This window comes from Aspergillus welwitschiae, assembly GCF_003344945.1.
Source record: "Aspergillus welwitschiae strain CBS 139.54b unplaced genomic scaffold BDQ94scaffold_1, whole genome shotgun sequence".
In the NCBI taxonomy this organism is placed as follows: Eukaryota; Fungi; Ascomycota; class Eurotiomycetes; order Eurotiales; family Aspergillaceae; genus Aspergillus; species Aspergillus welwitschiae.
The window spans coordinates 1,967,601-1,989,125 of NW_020798695.1; the positions used below are offsets into that span (position 1 = coordinate 1,967,601).

The 21,525-nt window shown below is 50.0% G+C and overlaps 4 protein-coding genes across 4 annotated transcripts; 2 read left to right on the forward strand and 2 right to left on the reverse strand.

Annotated features, from left to right (window-relative positions):
* The first annotated feature begins 4,243 nt into the window (after positions 1-4,243).
* Positions 4,244-4,792, forward strand: BDQ94DRAFT_133537 (uncharacterized protein). The gene has a single exon (XM_026764302.1). It carries the CDS (start codon positions 4,343-4,345, stop codon positions 4,532-4,534), a length of 192 nt encoding a protein of 63 aa, XP_026632740.1. The 5' UTR covers positions 4,244-4,342; the 3' UTR covers positions 4,535-4,792.
* Positions 4,793-5,153: 361 nt separating this feature from the next.
* BDQ94DRAFT_165399 (DUF3429 domain-containing protein) lies at positions 5,154-6,333 on the reverse strand (the record flags this gene model as incomplete). Its single annotated transcript, XM_026770295.1, has 4 exons — positions 5,154-5,576; positions 5,671-5,895; positions 6,006-6,050; positions 6,115-6,333. 4 exons carry the CDS (start codon positions 6,331-6,333, stop codon positions 5,154-5,156), a joined length of 912 nt encoding a protein of 303 aa, XP_026632741.1.
* A 1,039-nt stretch (positions 6,334-7,372) lies between these two features.
* Positions 7,373-17,481, forward strand: BDQ94DRAFT_177072 (membrane morphogenesis protein VPS13). The gene is made up of 4 exons (XM_026772814.1): positions 7,373-14,930; positions 14,981-16,598; positions 16,650-17,066; positions 17,122-17,481. The coding sequence occupies exons 1-4, from the start codon at positions 7,500-7,502 to the stop codon at positions 17,160-17,162; spliced, it is 9,507 nt and encodes a 3,168-aa protein (XP_026632742.1). The 5' UTR covers positions 7,373-7,499; the 3' UTR covers positions 17,163-17,481.
* Positions 17,482-18,182: 701 nt separating this feature from the next.
* Positions 18,183-21,486, reverse strand: BDQ94DRAFT_133548 (i-AAA protease YME1). Its single transcript, XM_026764303.1, has 5 exons — positions 21,256-21,486; positions 21,050-21,193; positions 20,874-20,988; positions 19,084-20,816; positions 18,183-19,033 (listed from the first exon to the last, which is right to left on the reverse strand). The coding sequence occupies exons 1-5, from the start codon at positions 21,283-21,285 to the stop codon at positions 18,644-18,646; spliced, it is 2,412 nt and encodes an 803-aa protein (XP_026632743.1). The 5' UTR covers positions 21,286-21,486; the 3' UTR covers positions 18,183-18,643.
* Positions 21,487-21,525: the final 39 nt, after the last annotated feature.

Sequence of the window (21,525 nt, forward strand, 5' to 3'; positions counted from 1 at the left end):
GCGCGCAAGTAGTACAGATCCAGAGTGTGCAAGTATGAGAGCAGCGAGCAAGTAAGAGAGCAAGGACCCAGCGCGACGGATGGTGACGTATGCGTGATAACCGATTGGGTGGAGAGCGATCCGAGACGAATCTGGAGAAACAAGAGGACGCGCCAGGTGTGGGTAGACCGCTGAAAGGCTGGAGAGAGTTGAGAGGAGAGTGTCCCGCAGAGGTATGAGGTCACAGAGAGGCAGAGAGAGAGGATAAGACCGGGTGTGGTTTATTGGGGTGTGGCGACGGGAGGAAGAAGGGAAGGGCAGGGAGAACAGAACGGAAGGGAATCAATCAAATCTGGCTCAAAAGATGCTGGAGGCAGGATGAGGGAGACTCTTTATCCAACTCGGTGGGACCTTTTTCTTGTTCACGTTGTCCCTCGGGGTTGCTGATAATTTATTCCCTAAATTTTTATTTTATTTTTATTTTATTCTTTGCGTGGTAGTCCCTCAATTTTTTCCCTTTTCAATCAAATTATTAAAAATTTCACCCCCCAGATAGGATTTGGGTCATGCATAGCTTGTTCCGGGGAATCCCCTGGGTCTAGGTGGTATTCCTGCCGGAAAGTAAGGTCCAAGTCGAGTCGAGTCCATCCGACCTAGATCGCTAGTACCGTACCAGTACCTGCTGCTATCGACTGGACTAGCCCGGGGAAACCTAGAAGGAGGTAGTAGAGGAGAGAGGAGGAGGAGGGGGGGCGCCGCAGGACACTCAATACCAATACAGATACAGACAAGAGGGTCAGAAGAGCAGGTGCAATGGACTAGCGGCGAGTACCCAATCTGGCAATCTGCTGGATGCGCATCCCCGTTCGTCCATGGCGGAGAAGTGGGGGCGTGGGGGAAAGAAAAAAAAGAGGGAAAAGAAAAAGGGAAAAAAGGGAAAAAGGGAAAAAGGAAGGACTGGGAAAAACGCAGCCAGCAATCAATGGGCAAATCCCCCTTCCACTTCCCACTAATCTTGCCTTCCTTCCTCCCCTTCTGGGCCCTTCTCATCATTTTTTTTCTGATCAGACGACCACTGCCCGTCGTCAGCATTGACACCCGCCCCTCCCTCATGCCCCCCCCGTTGGTCTTTTCTTGTCGAACACTTGTGAAGGTTCTCCGGTCTCCCCCCTTACGCGGATGGCAACCATGCCTTCTGGGTGATTTTAGGAAGGTTTACCCCTGGTCACTCGCCATTCTTATCTCTTTAGCTTATTCGGTGGGCTTCCATCGGCGTTACGGATTCTGGAGTAGATACAACTGAATACAGTAGTACCTGGCAGGTGTGGATGGATTCCAATTTCTCCATTGAACCTTTTTCTTTTATTCTTTTTTTCTTCTTTCTCATTCGATTTCTCTTTTGTTGAGAGTTCAAAATACTACGGTAAACGTTGATAGATCATTGATTGATTGTAAAATGAGAAACGTTATGCAAATGTAATCATCTCCAGCTGTCACGACATATTATCTTGACCCAAAAGCACGGATATAGTGCCGACAAGGTTTCACAATTCACAGATCATTCATTTCCTCTTTCTCTTCCTCTTTCTCCCTCATCGGCAAGGTATCCGACCCAGCAGACCGAGTAGGTAGTATTCCAGAGTTAGACAAGCGCTAAGAATAGTCGCTGGACTCCCACATGACACTCATGGCGGACCCATAAAAATTCCATGGATTTCTGTTTCCAGGACAATCCCTCCACCCGCATTAGCTAGCGTCTGTGCCTAGAACCACCCGCGAACACGGAGCCATATGGAAAAGAACATCCAGGATTCCATTGGGTCCAAAACAAGCAATTAAGGGCTGACCGGCCTGCTCAGATTGCGATGTGAAACATGGCAGATGTTAATATTCATAGTGATATTGATTTGATATTGGTCTTATTATTGTTGTTATTCCCGATGTCGCTGGTCTCATTGGTGTGATTAATTGTTTCGCGCCCAATCCCATATTCAATGGTGACATTAAACAATCAATCGCGATTCTGATCTATCATTCCGATTCCTTGTTTGATTACCAAGAAAAACCCGCAGACGCCAGATCAATGCATCGTACATCGATACGTAAGCCTGCCCGACCTAAACGACTGGACAATTCAGGATGCAATGTATGAATGCCTGTATACCGACATGTCCCCTCGACGATCTACAATCGGCATCCCTAGAGCCCAATGGATCTCCGGTCCATCTGCCCCAGAGACCGTAGACCGTCTTCTCGTCTTGCGCCCCTTCAACACCCGCCCCCCTTGACAACAATCCCTGCCAAGGATCCCGACTCAACAACCAGAACGGCGGGGTCGGCGCTGAATGGATAATGTCGCGACTTGAAGGCGAAACGCGCAAGAAAAAAAGAGGGGCTCTGCGGGTGAGTCTCCGACTCCGCTACTACGGGTTTCTGCGCTTCTACATTGACTAGATGGATTACTAGATTCCTGTCGATCGAGCACATGACAATGTCCATTTTTCTCCCGCTAGTCCCTTTTCACGCGTTGTTCAAGCAATCGACGATCTAGACCAGGGCCTTTCGACCCCTGGCTCCAATATTCTTTCCTTTTTTTACTCTGTTTCTTTCTGATCACTTGAACACCGAATGGATAATTCTCCTTTTCGGATAGTCCCTGCTGTGCTGTTGCGCTTGAGATCTTCAATCCATTCTGAGTAGTAATAGTAGTATCTAGTTCCCTTCACAGTTCACCCCGGTTCTCAAGCACGGGAGCACACACGTAAACTAACCGTACATACTAGTAGAGATCAAGTGACTACTTGCCATCCATCTCAATGGATGTGTTGTCCCCTTCCCTCCATTTGCAATCACATTTTACTTCGGCCTTCTAGACCGTCGGCTCCCCTGACTGGCGACCTTCTAGCGTGCCGCTGTACCATTCTCCATTAGGCAGAGAGACATGGGGGAGGCGACCTCGTTCGGCCCTGTGATTTACGGAGAAATTTTACAATCCGGATACTCGGTTCGGCTTGGCTGGGGTGAAGGGAAGCCTAGCAGCTGGGCTGGGGGGGGGCCACGGGACCAATTCTCCCGGCTATCGTCCTGGCGTTCCGGCTAACTCCAATACTCTTCTTCTGCTCGGACCAGTCCAGACGCGCCAAAATATAGTAGGATTAATTATCCAACCTGAGAACCACGATACCGATCCATCGATGAATTCAAATCGCTTCAGACTTCCCTATCCCTCCCTGGAGAATATTAAACGATAGGCTCAGTATGCGTCCATGGAAATGGGAATCATGCCGCCTGCCTACATTTCTCCGTCCGTATAGTGAACCGCCACGGCAGGGCCGCCCCCAAATCTAACTCCCGGGTGGTGACGTCTTCGACCGGACTTGACCTTCCTAGGGACCACCTCAATAAATCACACCCACCGACACGAAATGGTCCCCAAGCAACGCAAGCAAGCAAGACAGCAAACAAGCCAGCAGAAACCCCAAGCCCGCCCATCATCAACTAGCCACGACATTGATCTGCCATCTATCCCTATTCAGGTATACGAAGCAACTGCCCCAGGAACCGTTGTGGTCCTCCCCAAACTGAGCGGAGAAGATCAACAGGTTCAGCTTCCAATATGGTCATCTATGTAATCATTCGCCTTTCGAGTATGACCTCACTAGAACTATTTGCCCCGAAAGCTCAATTGCCAAGCATCTATATCATCAGCCAATTCCCATCGAAGAAATATACCCTGTCCGCCGAAACAAAGGACCCCTAACCAGATTTACCTATTGCTACAAGATCCCGATGGGAAGCATGTGTATGCATGCCTAAGGCGTACCTACACACAGCACAGCAACAACTGGATCCAGACCCGCGGCGGCCGTCCACCACACGCACTTCGTCAGACTCCCTCCTTTCCCCCACCGAAACAGGTTTCAACGCGGTACCTCCCCGTTCCGGTCGTCATTGTTGGCTCTTGATCTGCACAAGCAGCGCACCCCGTATCACACGCCATAGTAACCCAGTCTCAACTCTTCCTACTACCTCACCTAACTACTGTATACTACTACCTATCACAGGCACAACACATTCTATATCCCACGACTCGGATTCGTTCGGAACACCCGACACTGCAGAAGCAAATGCCGTCCGTCCACCCTGCATGCCACATTCCAGACCTGCCGTTCGTTGTTCGTTGGGCGCGCCCGCGCACCCTTATCTATTACCTTACTTACCTGCATTTAGTCAAGCATACGGTATACCGTTTGTTTTATAGTACCGCAGAAAGCTACCCGGATTTCCGACTTGCCTGGGCACGCCTCCCTCGTCTTACTTTCCTTTTCTGAACGGTCAGGTAGGTCGTTTCGGCCGCATTTGGATGGGAGCTTCTTCAACCCAACTGTGTCCTTTCAAACTACCCTTGCTGGCGGGGCCCCACTCCCTGCCTAATTTTATTTTTCGCCTGTATGCAGTCTTTGCTGCTTACAGTGCTTGGTACTACTGTAGATACTATTTAGTAAGTAATGTAGTAAATGCTCGGATTGGGTTTGGTGTAGGCGCTATCACATGACCTCAATTGCTACTTTTTTTATATATAAATCTCCGGGGGGGATTTGGCCAGACCTTCATTGAACTGGCACTCAATCCTTCATCATGCTGTAGGGTGGATTTATCGGTCCTGGCAATTGTGCTAATCATTGAAGTGAGACTGCTTTTGCCAATATAACTACTATTACTCCTTTGATAGCTCATGGACCTCAATTCACATTACTAAATGCGGAGTACTATTATCCCTATTGACTTAGGAATGGTAGATGAAAAAAAAAAAAAAAAAAAAAAAAAAAAAAAAAAAAAAAAAAAAAAAAAAAAAAAAAAAAAAAAAAAAAAAAAAAAAAAAAAAAAAAAAATCAGGGTAGTATCCGAATGGCACGAACAAATGAAACTTCCAGCAGCTGCTGGCATTGTTGATTTCGCATGTAATCTACAAGAAAACATCAACCAAAAATAGTAGTAGTATAAACTACATCACATAAAAACCCGACATGACTTCTACTGTATCACAACTTCCCCAACCATGCTGCCACAGACAGCTCGGTCCAGATGATCCCCCATTCTCCGATTGCCCTTGTACTATATACTTTTCAGGGATAAAAAAACCAACCAACACTGATATCAATTAATTGAATCCCTTACTCAGCATCCTCGAGCTCAGCACGACGACGGGCCTCAACCTCCTCCTTCTCCTTCTTCTGCAGGAAGATCAGAGCGTTGATCTTGTCCTTGATGGTGTGCTCAGTGCTGAGGGTACCAGCGATCTGCTCACGGCCGATCAAGCTGGCAACAATGCTAGCACCGACGATGAAGGTGAGGACGAAGCGGTACATGCCGTACCAGGCGGGGGCGCGGCCGGAAGCAGCGGCACGAGCGTCGTTGTAGTACAGGAAGGTGAAGGCAAGGAACTGAGAGATCAGGGCATACTCAACGGGGAGCAGCAGGGTGGGCCAGGCGACGGCAGGGGCGATAACACCGGCAGCGTAGCGCTTGTAGCCGTACTTGCCGCCGTAGCCGGCCCACTCGAGACCCCAGTGGATGGCACCGAGGAAGGAGAGGATCTGTTGTTGTTTAAGTTGATTAGCTTTTGAGGGGTTCTCCTTGGGAAGGGGGGGGATTGTTGAAGAATTCCAAGATGGCTCATGGGTTACTTACAACAGCACCGTAGCCGACCTGGATGGGCTCGATCATGTGCAGCATCAACTCGGCGCTCTGGCCGGAGAAGATCAGGCCATCACCGGCCAAAGCAGCGGTCTTGACCTCATAGGCGAGGGCGACGGTCTGCAGGGAAGTAGCGACGTAGGGGATGACACCGGCCATTCCGAGGTAGAGGGCCTCCTTGGGGACGGCCTCCAGGCTGAAGGTGTCCTTGATGACTTTCTATAGATCGGAAAGAGACTCATTAGCGCATTGGGTCCCAGATGTGCCGCCGAGAGGCTAGATTGCCCCGCAGAGGAAGCGATATCTGGGGAAGAATGGAAAACACATACAGCCTCGGTCTTGATACCGGCCATCATGTCGGGCTCCTCGCCTTCCTGTGGTTCTTTGATCAGCAATTGACTCAATTATAGTACTCAGTATGCTTCAGTTCAATCTCACCTTAGCCGACGTGGAGGCATAGCGGACAAGAGCAGTGGTGACGGGCTTGCGAGCAGCCAGAGCGAGGCTGGGGGAGGTGGTCGGGCGAGCGGGAAAACGAGCGGAAGAGGTCAAGGGAGCCTTGAAGACATTGTTGGACAGGGCCGAGCGGGCCACCGAGGCATTGGAGCTCGAGATAGCCCTGAGGACAGAGCGGGCAGCAGTGGTTCTGTACAGCATTGTCGTCTAGACAGCTGATTTTTTTTCCCGATATCCGCGGTTAGCAGGTGGAGGCAGGAAGAGCTCGGAAGCAGGCAATTCGGGGGTATACACACCCAATTGAGCTGATGGAAGAAGGAGAAAAAGGTGCAAGAGCGGAGATGAGGGTATTCACCCAGAAATTGGTCGAGATTGACTCGTGGGAGTGGAGATGTCAGGCCGGGGAAGCAGTTCGATCCTGGAGACCACGAATGAATGAGGTGATATTATGCTGAGGTGCGGTCACGTCGTTGTACGGCACACTACAGACACCAACCCCGCAGGTGTCATAGACAATGCCTCAGGCATGAGTGGTCCGAACCACCACGCGGGCTGACTCAGCCACGAGGGCTGCAGCCCTAGACAGCTAGTCCCGAAAAGGAAGGGATCCTCTCAGCTCAGGCCATGCCATGGCAGAGGCACCGACGTCACTCAGGGCCCGATTCTACGGAGAGACAGTGACTGAGAGAGAGAGGGTCTCCGTAACTGCTCCGTTCCGCGTCACGGCGTTTACTTACGCAGCGCTCTATCCACCCTCTTCCTCCCCCTATTAGTGATTAGTTTCTTCCTTCGTATTATCATCGGCCCAGCACATGCCTTCCCAGGTACACTCGCCTATCTAGAGACAAGTCTCGTCCTCCACTCTTTCACAATTGGGTTACTGGGTCAAGCCTGATACCCAACCTTCGTCTACTTACTATTCCCCCTCCCCTCCCTTACCACTTTTCCGTCTAACCTGACTGCCGCGGGAATACGTCAGCTAGCCTTCCACGTTCCTCTTTCGTTTTCTCCGCACTTGATTCACTATCTATACTTCCACTTTTTGTTAGCCCACTGCTTGCACTTGCCGCCCGCAATTTGTATCGCGTGCGTACCGAGCCAACCTTCTGCATGGCTCTTTTCTCTATTATCTGCGTGTGCAACTAGAGCTCGCGCATCATTGAAAGGTCTTTTCCCATTCTTTTCATTTGTTTGCTCGATCGCCCTTCGTTTCCCCACCAATATGTAGTTCTCCGATCAATGTCATGCTGACTCTGCGCTTCATCTAATCAGGCTGGCCTAAACGATCAGTTACGAATAGTCCTATCCTCCCTTAACGGTCTCCACGCAGAAGCCCCCGGCCCGGGTTACGGCCGCATCCTGCAACCATGTTGGAGGGTCTCGTCGCCAACTTGCTCAACCGCACCCTGGGCATGTACATCAAGAACTTTGATGGCAGGCAGTTGAACATCGGAATCTGGTCTGGCGATGTGAAGCTTCATAACCTGGAGCTTCGACGAGAGGCCCTCGATCAATTACGCCTGCCGCTCAACGTTGTAGAGGGACATGTCGGAGAGCTCACCCTGTCGATCCCCTGGTCAAATCTACGAGGGAAGCCAGTCAAAGTTGATATTGAAGATGTGTTTCTGCTTGCGGCTCCCAAGGAAGATCAGGACTACGACCCGGAGGAGGAGGAGCGGCGGGCGCATCACTTGAAGATGGAAAAGATTGAGAGCGCGGAAATGCTCAAGGAACGCAATACAGAGGGCATGAGCCAGGAAGAGCAGCGTCGGAACCAAAGTTTCACCCAGAGCCTGGTAACGGCCGTTGTCGACAACCTCCAGATATCCATCAAAAACGTGCATTTTCGCTACGAGGACTCGATTTCTTCGCCTGACCACCCCTTCGCCCTCGGTGTGACACTGAAAGAGCTCAGTGCAGTCAGCACCGACTCCGAGTGGAATCCCACCTTCATCCAGTCGACCTCCGGTACGACCCATAAACTGGCAATCCTCGGCGCCCTTGCAATCTACTGGAACACCGATGCAAACCTTCTGGGTACAGGTCGGGGTTCCGACATAGGCGCAGAAGCACAGGGAATTGGCCATGCGGAGTTAATCGAGAAGCTCAGGTCAGGCATTGATAGCGAAGAAAATGTTCAGTTCATGCTTCGGCCAGTCAGCGGACGTGCTGGTCTAGAAATGGACAAGTCTGGGGGGCATGATAGGGCAGCGATCAAAGCGAGATTGCTCTTTGATGAACTCAGTTTCGTCCTTGACGACCACCAGTATCGCGATGCGCTGATGCTCGTCGATCTCTTCCATTATTTCATCCGACACCAGGAATACAGGAAGTTCCAGCCAAAGTGCAGACCCAAGGAGGATCCCCGTGCTTGGCTGAGGTTTGCTGGGGAGGCTGTACTTAGCAAGATCCACGAACGGAATAGGCGTTGGACCTGGGATTACATCAAGGAACGACGAGATGATCGCATCGCCTACATTGACTTGTTCAAGAAGAAAAAGCGTGAAGAAACCTTGACAGGCGCAGACGCTGAAAACTACGAGCGCCTTCAAAGAAAGCTCAGCTACGAAGATATTCGTTTCTGGAGATCGCTGGCAAGGAATCAGTTAAGAAAGGAGAATGTGGGTGTCAAGAAGCCTGCGCAGCAGCAGACCTGGTCAGAATGGTTCTGGGGCAGCAAGAAGGAGGAATCCGAGGAAACTACCATGACCGAAGAACAGCGACAGGAACTGTATAATGCTATTGACTGGGATGAGAAAAAGGCGATTGCGGACAGCGTTGACGTCCCAAGGGACTGGGTGAAGCTGCAGGTAAATGCTGGTCTGAGAGCTGGAAGCTTTACATTGAAACGTGACCCTCACGGCAAAGCGAACGAAATCATGCAGTTCGTGTTTGACAACTTCAGAGCCAAAGCCCTGCAGCGCCCTGATTCCTTCTTCATCGATCTCAACCTTGGTGGCTTGCGAGTTTATGATGGAACAACCGAAGGGAGTCTTTTCCCGCAGATCGTCAAGGTCAAAGATTCATTGCCAGAACCTAAGAACCGCCTCTCCCAAGCTTCTGACAGTCAGCTGGAGTATGACGCTAGCGATGATGCTTCTGACTACAGGGACGGCTTGTTCCACTTGGAACTCGAGAAGAACCCTCTCGAAAGCGACGCCGATTCGGTCGTGAAGGTCAAAATGAAGAGTATTGAGGTCATCTACAATCCGAGGTTTATCGTCGAGGTTGTCAAGTTCTTCGAACCGCCAGAGAGACATATGGAGTCAATTGGAGCCCTCCTGGATACAGCAGGTGCCACCGTGGAAGGCATCCGACAGCAAACCCGAGCGGGCTTGGAGTTTGCTCTAGAGGAGCACAAGAAGGTTGACGCGCAGTTTGATATCCATGCGCCTCTGATTATTGTTCCTGAGAGTATTACGCAAGAGAGCTCACTCTGTTTAATTCTCGACGCTGGTCACATTAGTGTCAATAGCGAACTCGTCGATCGGCAGACAATGAGAGATCTTCAATCGAAGCAGAAGCGGCAGTACGAGGAAGGTGATTATAAGGAGCTCGAGCACCTTCTCTACGACAGATTTCTTATCAAGTTGGACTCTACTCAGGTCCTTATTGGACCCGGCATTGAAACCACCAAGGCGCAGTTAATTACGGATGTCCTGACCCGGAACTTGCACATCATTGACCGCATCAATGTTGATTTTGTCCTAGAAATGTGTATTGTGCCAAAGGTCACTGAGCTCACCAGAACTCGCATCTCCGGTCACCTTCCAGAACTGCATGCGTCAATGTCTGATGCTAAGTATAAAGGTCTCATGAAGCTGATCGACATTGCGATCCCCAGCTTCGATGATGGTAGCGCGCCGAGCAATACCGCCAATACGACGAAAGAAACCACTGCCTCTGGTAACAGGGCAAGATCTTCCTCGTTCCAACCGTCCATTCTGAGAGAGCTTCCAAATGTTGACGAAGACTCTGATGATGAGTCTAACGATGAACAGAGCAAGAGCGTTGACAAACCAACCAACATACATCGCCGGGACTTCGAATTCAAATTCACGGTCGGTCGCCTTCGTGGCTCATTATCTCGCTCCGATCCGAAGGATCCGCTCCGCGACCATTTGTTGGTTGAGCTGGTTGCCGAAGGGTTTGCGCTGGACTACTATATGCGGCCATTTGACATGGTTGCCGAGGTTGTTCTGAAATCTTTGAGTGTTGATGATTACATTGAAGAGAACCCAGTTCCAGAGTTCAAAAGGATACTATCCTCCAAGGGCTTCGATGCCGACGAAGACAAGGACCTTTTCCATCTAAAGTTCGTTCGAGTTAAGCCGGAGTCTCCTGTTTTCCAGTCGACGTACGAAGGTGTAGCGATGAACCTTGATATATCAGTTTCCACCATCAACCTTGTCGTAACGAGGAAGACACTCTTGACACTGCTTGACTTCGTTCTACTGACGTTTACGAACCCGGAACAGCCGAACAATCAGATTACTCAGTCAAGTGAGACGAACCAGGACACCAGTACTGTTCAGGAACAGCCTCAGCAAGGTGGAAAGATCCGCATCAAAGCCGACTTGAAAAGTATAGCTCTCATTCTCAATAATGATGGTGTTAGACTGGCTACTCTGAGTCTCAACACAGCCGACGTGGGCATCTCGCTCGTAGACAAAACCATGCTCATACAGTCTCGCATTGGCAGCTTGACTTTGATTGACGATGTCAATACAGGAGCTTCAGAGAACTCTGATCTTCGCCGGCTCTTAACCATCGAAGGCGAGAATTTTGCGGATTTCAAATATGAGACTTTTGATCCTGAGAGTACAACTTACCCGGGATATGACTCCGAAGTCTTCCTCCGATCAGGCTCGATGAAAATAAATTTCTTAGAAGAGCCTTATCGCAAGATAATCAATTTCCTGGTCAAGTTCGGCAAGATGCAGGCTATCTTCAACGCTGCCCGGCAAGCTGCAGCTAACCAGGCCAATCAGCTCCAAGAAAATGCCTCCAGAATGCGTTTTGATGTCGTGGTTATGACTCCAATTTTGGTCTTCCCAGGCGCCATGAGGGAGGATCTTCCCCATGATACAGTGACTGCTCACCTGGGTGAGATCTACGCTAAGAATACCTTTGTCCCTCTCGATGAGAATGATAAAGATGGCCCTGCTGTCAACCTCATCTCCTCCGGAATCCGCAATATCCGTTTGACTTCAAAGTTCCACTACGACGAAGGCACCGCAGAGGAGCTGGAAATGATCCAGAAAGTCAACCTGGAATTCAGTATCTGCTACCTCGAGCATCAGCAAGACAATCCCCGACCGGACATGGAAGTTGAGGGGTCGCTGTCCCCCATTAACCTTAGAATATCGCAGAAACAGCTCAGATTCTTGTTGGATATGTCAAAGAGGGTTCCCAGCGCATTCGCGACTGATACTGAACAACAAGAACTAGAGGCTTTGGAGTCACTTCCCTCATCCGTGACAGACCCCACTAGGGAAGCTGAAACTAGGGCAGTCCAGACTAGGCAAGCTCAAGAAACAGAAGCACCAGGAGCAAGCCCTAACGACGAGACGTGGGTCCGGCTTGATATGATCTTCAAGGTGGATAGTGTTGGACTGGAGCTCATCCTTGCGAACGACGATGCGCCAGTCGGTCGCTTGGAAGATGCTAGTCTATCCAAGTTCTCACTCAATGACACGCGTGTCAAGTTGCGCATGTTGACCGATGGCTCCCTGGAGTCTGAGCTTCTCATCCACTCACTCTCCATTCGCGATAGTCGGAATAAAGATACAAACAAATTCCGAAAGATCATGTCATTGATCAATAACGATGTCAAGCAACAGTTCATGGCCAGCGTCTCCATGACTCCAGGACCGAACAATCATCTTATCGCGATGCTGACCATCGACAGCCCACGAATAATACTTGCCCTGGACTACTTGTCAGCTTTGCAATCATTTGCCAATTCGGCTTTCGCTACAGAGGAGCCAGTTGTTGAAGAAGATGGCGATGAGTCACCCGACGAATCGGAGCCAAGGACTAGTACTGCTGATAGCATTGAAGAGTCTACAATAACACCGTCAAGCGGAGGCGCTGCGCCTGCCGCTGACCGTCAGATGACTGTGTCATTCAGAGTCAACCTTGTCGATGCTCAAGTAATAACTATCGCGAACCCGGCCATTACGCATACAGAGGCCATCGTTCTTGGAACGAAGCAGATGCTGTTTTCGCATCAAAATGTCTCTACACTACAGATAAGCAAGGTGGGAATGTTTCTGTGCCGCATGGACAAGTTCGAAACAAGCAGGCTTCGAATTCTGGATGACTTTACCTTGGAAGTATCCGTGGACAGTCGCCCACAGGATAAGGGCTCCTCCTTAACCTCAATAAATGTCCATATCGAGCCGTTGGTTCTGCGTCTCTCTCTTCGCGATATTTTGATGGCGACACAGATTGTCAACAAGGCATCTGAGATGAGAGCTCAAGGAACACAATCTGTTGAAAATGAGGAACCGAAAAAGCTATCGGATGTTAAGAGCACAAGACCAATATCTTCTAGGAGACGATCCAGCGGCAGACAGACCTCGACAGCTATGGTCTCGAGGAATCAACGACACTCCAGTGCCACAGCCGACAACTCGGGCGGAGAGCTCGTTTCGCAACGCTCTGCCGTTCTGAAGCGGGAGGAGTTGAATGCTCAGGTTGATGGCGTCAGGGTAATCCTTATTGGAGACCTTCACGATCTTCCACTGCTCGATTGGAGTGTCAAGAAGTTCAACGTTGATATTCGTGACTGGTCGTCAACGCTCCATGCCGATACCAATTTTGAAACTTTTGTCAATGTGTATAACTTCTCCAAGTCCGCATGGGAACCCCTTATAGAGCCCTGGCAGCTAGGGTTCCACGTTGCGAGGGAGACTGCCCCTGAGATCCTTTCTATAGATGCCTACTCTCACAAGACGATGGAGCTTACAGTTACTTCGGCAACAATTGCCCTAGCATCAAAGTCGTTCCAGTTCCTATCAACGGATGAAGATGTGCTCTCCAAGCCAAGAGGTGCTGATGCGCCCTACCGAATTCGCAATTACACTGGCTTCGATCTGCATGTTTGGGCCGATGTCAGCGCTGACGAAGAGGGACCGGCTGCTAAACTGGCTGATGGCGAAGAATATCCTTGGCGATTCGAGGATTCTACTGCTATGCGTGAGACGCTTGCGCCAGAAGGCCATGCTGGGCTTGTTGGAGTCAAGCTCGAAGGAAGTGGTTTCGACAGCGTGAGCCGTATTCCCGTTGTCCGTGAGGGCGAGATCCTGTATGGCCTGAAGCCTAAGAAGGACGGAATTCTTCACCAACTGCTTGTGGAGGTCAAGCTGGGTACCGACAATGTCAAGTATATCACCTTCCGCTCGCCACTAGTTGTTGAGAACAGCACTCAAATACCTGTAGAGTTGGGCGTGTTCAACCCCAACGATGGCCATCTTCTGAAAATTGAGAAGATTCTTCCTGGTGATTCGCGACCTGCGCCTGTTGGAGCAGCGTACATGCACTCCCTCGTTATTCGGCCCGACCAGGGCTTCGGCTATGACTGGTCTCGTGAACAATTGCATTGGAAAGAGCTTCTGCGTCGGCCAACGAGGACAATCAAGTGCCTTAGTGAAGGCGGACAACAAGCTCCTCCTTTCTATTTCCAACTGCATGCTACTTACAACGCCCGAGATAAGCTAACAGGTATCTATCCTTACATGCGTATCCGGATCTTTGCCCCAGTCGAGATCCAAAACCTTCTTCCTTACGACTTCAAGTACCGCATCTATGACAAGAACACCAAGAAGGATTGGACGAACTTTCTGCGCAAAGGCGGCGTGAGCCCTGTTCATGTTGTTGAGCTGTCTCATCTATTACTCCTTAGCGTCGATCTGGAGGACACTGTCTTCAGGCAAAGCGACTTTGCAATCATCAATGGCAACTCCCAAGACTACAGAAGAGAGCACGTGCTATCATTGAAAGATGAGCGAGGCATTCAACTTAGACTCAAGCTCCATTACTTCAACGTGCCCGACAGCGGTGGAGCTTTCAAAATCTCTGTCTACAGTCCGTATCTCATCTTGAATAAGACCGGACTTCCTATGGAAATTCAAAGCAAGGCATTCTTGCAGTCAGCGCGGTCGGCGGCAGGGCAGGGACTGATGGCTGATTCTAGGCATGGTGGCCGGTCGCTTCCTTACATGTACTCCTACCAGACGGATGACCAGAAGAACCGTTCCATGCTGAGAATCGGCGAATCTTCTTGGAGCAAGCCCCAGAGTTTTGAAGCCATTGGAAGCACATTCGAAGTCGTTCTTCCTGACAGGCATGGGCGATCCGAGATCCATACAGGTGTATCTGTCGCCGAGGGCGAAGGCAAATACAAATTGACGAAGGTCGTGACCATTGCACCACGCTTCATTCTGAAGAACAAGCTAAACGAGGACATCCTGGTCCGGGAGCCTGGCTCGTCAAATGTCCTACAGATCAAGAGTGGGGAACTGACACCCCTACACTTCTTACGTCAAGTTGTAGACAAGCAGCTGTGCCTCTGCTTCCCAGGAGTGAACAATCAATGGTCATCGCCCTTCAACATTGCCGATATTGGAACCGTACATGTCAAGCTTGCCAAGGCTAATCAACGCCAGAGGCTCATCAAGGTTGATGTTATCATGGAGTGTGCAACTTTATTCATACACTTCAGCTTTGAGCCCCGCAACTGGCCTTTTTCGATGCGAAATGAGAGTGACATGGAATTCATTTTCTTCCAGGCTGTGAGTATATTACTTATGTCTCAAAACGTGCATTGCTAACGCGACCGTAGAACCCGAACCTTGAAGACGACGAAGAAGACAGGTCGAATGGCTGGCGACCCATCCGCTATCGCCTTCCTCCTCGCAGCATCATGCCCTATGCCTGGGACTATCCAGCCACCAAGAACAAGTCGCTTGTCTTGACATGCAAAGGGAAGGAAAGACATATCAAACTTGCTGAGATTGGCAACTTGATACCAATGAGGATCCCCCCAACCCAATATGGAGAGACTCAGAAGATCATTGATATCAACATTGTTGCAAATGGTCCAACTCAGACTCTGGTCTTGTCGAACTTCAAGGCGTCAAAGAGTATTTACAAACAAAAGGGACAAGCCTCGCAGAGCAGTTTGAGCACTGGCTTCGAAGTGAAAGAACTTGATTCGGATGTCAACTTCAAAGCCCAGCTTCGGCTTGGGGGCATTGGCATCTCCTTGATCAATCAGAACTTAAGGGAGTTGCTCTACCTAACATTCCGCGATATCGAAGTCAAATTCAGGGAATCAAGAGTTTATCAGACTCTGAACACCACGATCAAGTGGATTCAAATTGACAATCAGCTGTACGGAGGCATCTTCCCGATCTTGCTGTATCCCAGTGTGGTTCCAAAAACTGGAAAGGAGATGGAAGCACACCCAATCTTCCATGCCATGGCTACGCGCGTCAAGGACGACTCTTATGGTGTTCTTTATATCAAATACGCTACGGTTCTTTTGCAGCAGATGACGCTGGAGCTTGATGAGGATTTCATTGCCGCAATGCTGGACTTTGTTAAGGTACCTGGTGCTTCATGGTCTGAGCCGCACGAAGGGAAACTCTGCGATGAGGACTTGAACATTCCAGAGCCGCAGAATGAAGGTGCTGCTCAGGATGTGTACTTTGAACTCCTTCATCTGCAACCTATGCAGATTGACATCTCTTTCATGCGTACTGAGCGTGTGAACGCGGAAGATGCTCTGCAGCCGTCCAACCCACTAATGTTCTTTGTTCATGTCATGACAATGTCAATGGGCAATGTCAACGATGCCCCTGTACGGCTGAATGCACTGATGCTGGAGAATGCGCGTGTCTCCTTTGGGCTGCTTGTCAGTAACATTCAGAGACACTACACGCAAGAATTCCTTCGCCAAGTGCATGTAGTCCTCGGCTCCGCTGACTTCTTGGGAAATCCAGTCGGGTTGTTCAACACTGTCAGCTCTGGTGTGGCGGATATTTTCTACGAACCATACCAGGGTCTGGTCATGACTGATAGGCCTCAGGAGCTGGGTTATGGTATCGCAAAGGGTGCTACAAGCTTCGTGAAGAAATCCGTCTTTGGGTTCTCCGACAGTATGGCCAAGCTTACTGGAAGTATGTCGAAAGGATTGGCTGCTGCTACTCTTGACAAAGAATTCCAAGATCAGCGACGGATGTCAAAGTCTCGGAACCGGCCAAAGCACGCCTTATATGGTATCACAGCAGGTGGCAATGCATTTGCAACCAGTCTAGCAAGTGGGATCGGAGGACTTGCCCGTCATCCACTGCAGGGCGCTGAAAAGGAAGGTATTCAAGGATTCTTCAAGGGTGTTGGAAAGGGCGTTCTAGGTTTGGCGACGAAACCTGCGATAGGCGCCTTTGACCTTGCCTCAAGTAAGTTTATGATTTCTTTTTGAAACAGAAACATATACTGACTCGGACTAGATTTGGCTGAGGGCGTGCGAAACACAACAACTGTATTTGATGCCGAGGGACTCGACCGTGTTCGCCTCACCCGGTTCATCGCCACTGATGGTATCGTGCGGCCCTACTCTCAGCGCGAAGCGTTAGGACAATTCTGGCTCAAGACGGCCGATGATGGGAAGTTTTTCAACGAGGATTACATCGCACACCTGGAACTTCCGGGCCGGGACATGCTGGTCATGTTGACATACGATCGGATTATTCTCGTGCGCACCAAGAAGCTCCGCACAGAATGGGACATGCGGTTGACGGACATCCAAACTATATCCAAGGAGCGTACGGGCATGAGCATCACCCTCAAGGGTGGTGCGAATGGCCCTTTCATCCCGGTCCAGGATGAGAGCTCCAGGAACTGGCTGTACCGGCAGATAGCAATTGGTGAGTGAACATACGGCCCAACAACTGCCATCAGCTGATGCTAACATCTACTTAGCCGTCAACGCCTTCAATGAGAAATACAATTCTCGCGGCTAAATACAAAACATTTCCTCTTTTTCTTAACGATGTTATGTCGGCTGATGGTTGGGTAAAATTCCTTAAGGGTTGATTCAAAGTCCGATATGACATGAAATGAATGGTGAAAGGCAGAGGTTGTAATGATAACGCATTGCTATTATTCATCTTTTGGTCTCTTCCCCATGTTACAGCAAATTAAGCGAGTACCGTTCTATTCGCGCAGCTTGTCTTTCATTCCTAATGATGTTTGTTAATGTACATACATGCATTTATTACCTAGTCCGCTACGCCGTGGTCATTTCCTTAATTACCTAATTGGATTTATTCAGCTGCAAGCTATGTATTTTTGATAGATTCGCGCCATTTCCGTGGGATTATTGCCCGAGGAGTCAACCCGTTATACACTTTGAATCCTAAACTTGGTCGGCGATGAAAGATGTCAAGACGAAGGGTCAAAGATATATGGATTTGATCTATCTGATCATAAGAGAGTGGTTGGTTGTTGGTTGGAAGAGGTGGTGGTCAAAGACCACGCAGGAAGAAAGGCGAAGGATCAGCTGACAGCTGCCTGGCTGCAGTGAATGTCTCAATAAAAGATATAACGTTAAGATTGTTGGTGATATATCCGGCTAATCCTTTCTCTGATTTCCCTTTTCTTGGTCTATAGGAATGCGATAAGCGTCTAGTTCGTACAGGAAGGTCTGGATAGTCACCTTGTCCTCGGCGCAACACGAAGGTCGTGCCGTTGTTATTATACATGGAACGTAGGAGCTAGGAGCAGATCTTCTGGTCATACATGGGGAAGGAGTGGACTCCACATCTGAAGGGACGAGGTTGATGTGTTTAAAGAATGTTGTCTAGCCTTGTGGAGACAAAATTCCAATATGGTGTGAAAACCAGGAAATTAGTAGCTGGAAATCCGTTAAATATCACCCTCCGGGTATACTTCAGCTCCTTCTTCATGGAGAGGCCTCAATGGCACACTGGCACAGTTCGACAGAAGACTTGACTACTACTAATAGACTGTTTATGGGAAACCCATGCAAAGTGCAAGTTCGTGTGGAATTTGATGCACGCTATATGTACGTATGTAAATAATACAATTGTGCCAAATTCACCTGTATGCCTGCCACCCAGTCTTTGAACCAAGGCATTGAGATTAAACAAAAGAGACAAGGAGAAACGGGATCAGTAGACGCAAACAGACAATCACGGTGAATACGGAGACTGAGAAGAAAATCAAGATAGGAAAAAGTAAACGAACCAAAGAATTTGGTTAGGTGATGGTCAGAATCTCGAGACCCCCCGTATCAATGAGGTAGAAAAAGAGATAAGTTGATGATGGTATTTGGGTTGTTTCTCGATACATATGACACATGAGGACGAGGAAGGATAAAACGCAAAGAAGGGGGGGTGCATATCAAAACATTCCTATGATATTGTAGCTGTAACAGGCGATGATCGTAAAATAAAGGGGATAATCAGAGGTGAAAGGTCGCTTATTCCTGGACGGAGTTTCCGCTGGCCACTGTAGGTGGTAGCCGGGCCGTCTGTAAGGCTTCGGGCAATTTCAGCGGCGCTGCGGGAGCCGACTGCAGCTTGTCGAGCTTTTCGCCTCGCAGGACCTTCTCCATCTCCTCCTTTGTCAGTGTCTCGTATTCAATCAAAGCTTTGGTCAAGATTTCCAGCTCCTCCCGCTTTTCAGTCAGAATGTTGCTGGCGCGGACACGACCCTCTTCCACTAAACGACGGACTTCGGATTCAATCTCCTGCTTCGTCTCCGACGAGAGGCTGTCATAGTTGCTCGACAGGTCCACGTTTCCGAGCTTCTTAGAGTAGCCGAAACGGGTGACCAAAGTAAAGGCGGTTTCAGTGGCTTGTTGAATGTCCTGTTATTTGTCAGTAACCATGTCTTCTTGAGCTGATATGTTAGACTTACTGCAGAAATTCCACTGGTGACTTTGTCAGGGCCGAAAACAAGCTCCTCAGCAGCCTTACCGCCCATGGAGACGTCAATATCCGAAAGGTATTCGGTGTAGTTTCTCGACACCATATCCATCTCAGGCAAGAAGTGAGTCACACCCAAGGCCATGCCTCGGGGAACAATGGTGATCTTGTACAAGGGCGTAGAGGAAGGAGAGAAGTAAGCAACAAGAGCGTGGCCGGCCTCGTGGTAGGCAGTGAGGAGTTTATCCTTGTCCTGGATGATACGGCTGCGAGCCTCGGCACCCATCATGATCTTGTCCTTAGCCCAGTCAAAGTCCTTGGGGCCAACCTTGGTTTGCTTGTTACGGCTGGCATAGATGGCAGCTTGGTTAACAAGGTTCTCCAAATCAGCACCAGAGAAACCAGGGGTACCACGAGCAATGACACCAACATCAACATCCATGCTGACCTGGACGTCCTTCATGTGGTGACGGAGAATATCCATACGGCCACGAACGTCGGGAAGGCCAACAGTCACCTTGCGATCAAAGCGACCGGGACGTGTGAGAGCCTTATCCAGGAGTTGGGGGTAGTTGGTTGCGGCAATGATGATCACCCCGCTGCTTTGGGAGAAGCCGTCAAGTTCGGTAAGCAATTGGTTCAGGGTTTGCTTCACATAGGCGGCATCCCTTTCATTCCTCTTAGCACCAATGGCATCCAACTCATCAATGAAGATGATGGCAGGGGACTTGCTGCGGGCTTGAGTGAACAATTCACGAACGCGCTTGGCACCAACACCCACGTAAACCTCGTCGAATTCAGAGCCAGACATGTAGAAGAAGGGAACACCAGCCTCTCCAGCAACAGCACGAGCCAGCAAAGTCTTTCCGGTACCAGGAGGACCGACCAGGAGAACACCCTTGGGCAGCTTGCCACCAAGCGAAGAGAAGCGATCGGGGTTAGTGAGGAATTCGACGAGTTCCTGAAGTTCTTCCTTGGCCTCATCGCAACCATGCACATCACTGAAACGGACGGTCTGCTGCTGAGGCTGAGCTTCGCTGTTCTGCGGTCCCCTGATGTTCTTCAAAGCACCAGTCGTTTCAACCAAGATCGTGATCATGACCAGAGACAGATAAGCAAAGAAGGCGAAGTAGAACAAGAACTTGACCCATCTGAAGACAGCACTTCCTGTTGACTCCTCCACAACCACGTGCAGCGGATCTTCCTTGTTTCCAGTGCCAGTCTGCTTGACTGCCGTACCGTAGTGTGTAGAATTACCGAATTGTCCACCGTGAAACTGAGTTGCGACGGCCTGGCCGATGGCTTGCAGCCGCTCGGGGCTGACGGCCTGGCCGGACGCAGGGACCGCTACCGCAGAATCCACGCCACCAACGCGTTGCAAGGCTTTCATGTAGAGTTCGTCCGTGGCCGCATTCGTGGCGAAATGACCGCTTTTGTACCGTTCAACAACAATGGCAGGGTGGTTTGCACGGAGGAGGGCCTGGTAGAAAGCATTCTGAGCGTTTGCGCTGCTAGGGTTGTTGTTGGCAGTTTTCTCCTTCTGCGCCAATAGATTGTGAGAAGAACCACCGAACAGAAAACGCTGTTGCTGTAACCGGGAGAGACCTTGTACTTTGGGAGCGTGGCGAAGACGGTTGAAGGACATGGATATCGTGGAGTAGGAACGAGCAGAGGGAGAGGCAAGATGACGGGTAGCGAGAGACGGCGAGGTCCACATTGTGGTTCCTGCAAATAGGTTCAAGTTAGAGCAAGCTTCCCAAGGATATGACGAGAAATGTATACCATTGAGCAAGGAGCGAGACCATCCGCTTTGAGTGGTCTTGCTCAAGATGCTTGCCTTCAACGCCTCGGAGGACACAGTAGCCAGAAACTCCGGCAGCTGGACACTACTTGATCCCTATGTGTATGTATATCAGCGCACCAACTCCATCGTCATACGGCCGACTAGCGAGACATACCGTGGAGGTTGCTTCCGCAACCGCGCGTTGGGAGGGCTGAGGGGCGGCATATCCGGAGCGGGAGGCGTGTTCGACGTTATTTCGGGGCGCATTAAACAACCGTGTCATTGACGGCCAGAGATCTGAGGTCACGGCCGCAAGACCCTGCGGGGAGAGTCATCAGTTAGAGAAATCGAGTTCGAGCGTGGACAGATAGCAAGACTTACCGGCTTGGGGAAGGGGACTTGGAAGGCCATGGTTGTCCGAGCTAAAGCGGCACTTGGCCGCGACGTTGATGATAGTAACCCTTCGGCGCGATAGGGAGAGGGTGGGGCACAGTAACGATGATGATGAGATCAATCCTTAGTCAAGAAACATGCCATCCCCGACCACAACCAGACGACAGATTTGAGATGAAGAGAGGAAAGAAGAGAGGCCAAACCAATGACGATGCTTGGCTGGTCGTTGCTCGGCGGCGAAATTCGACTGCCGACCCG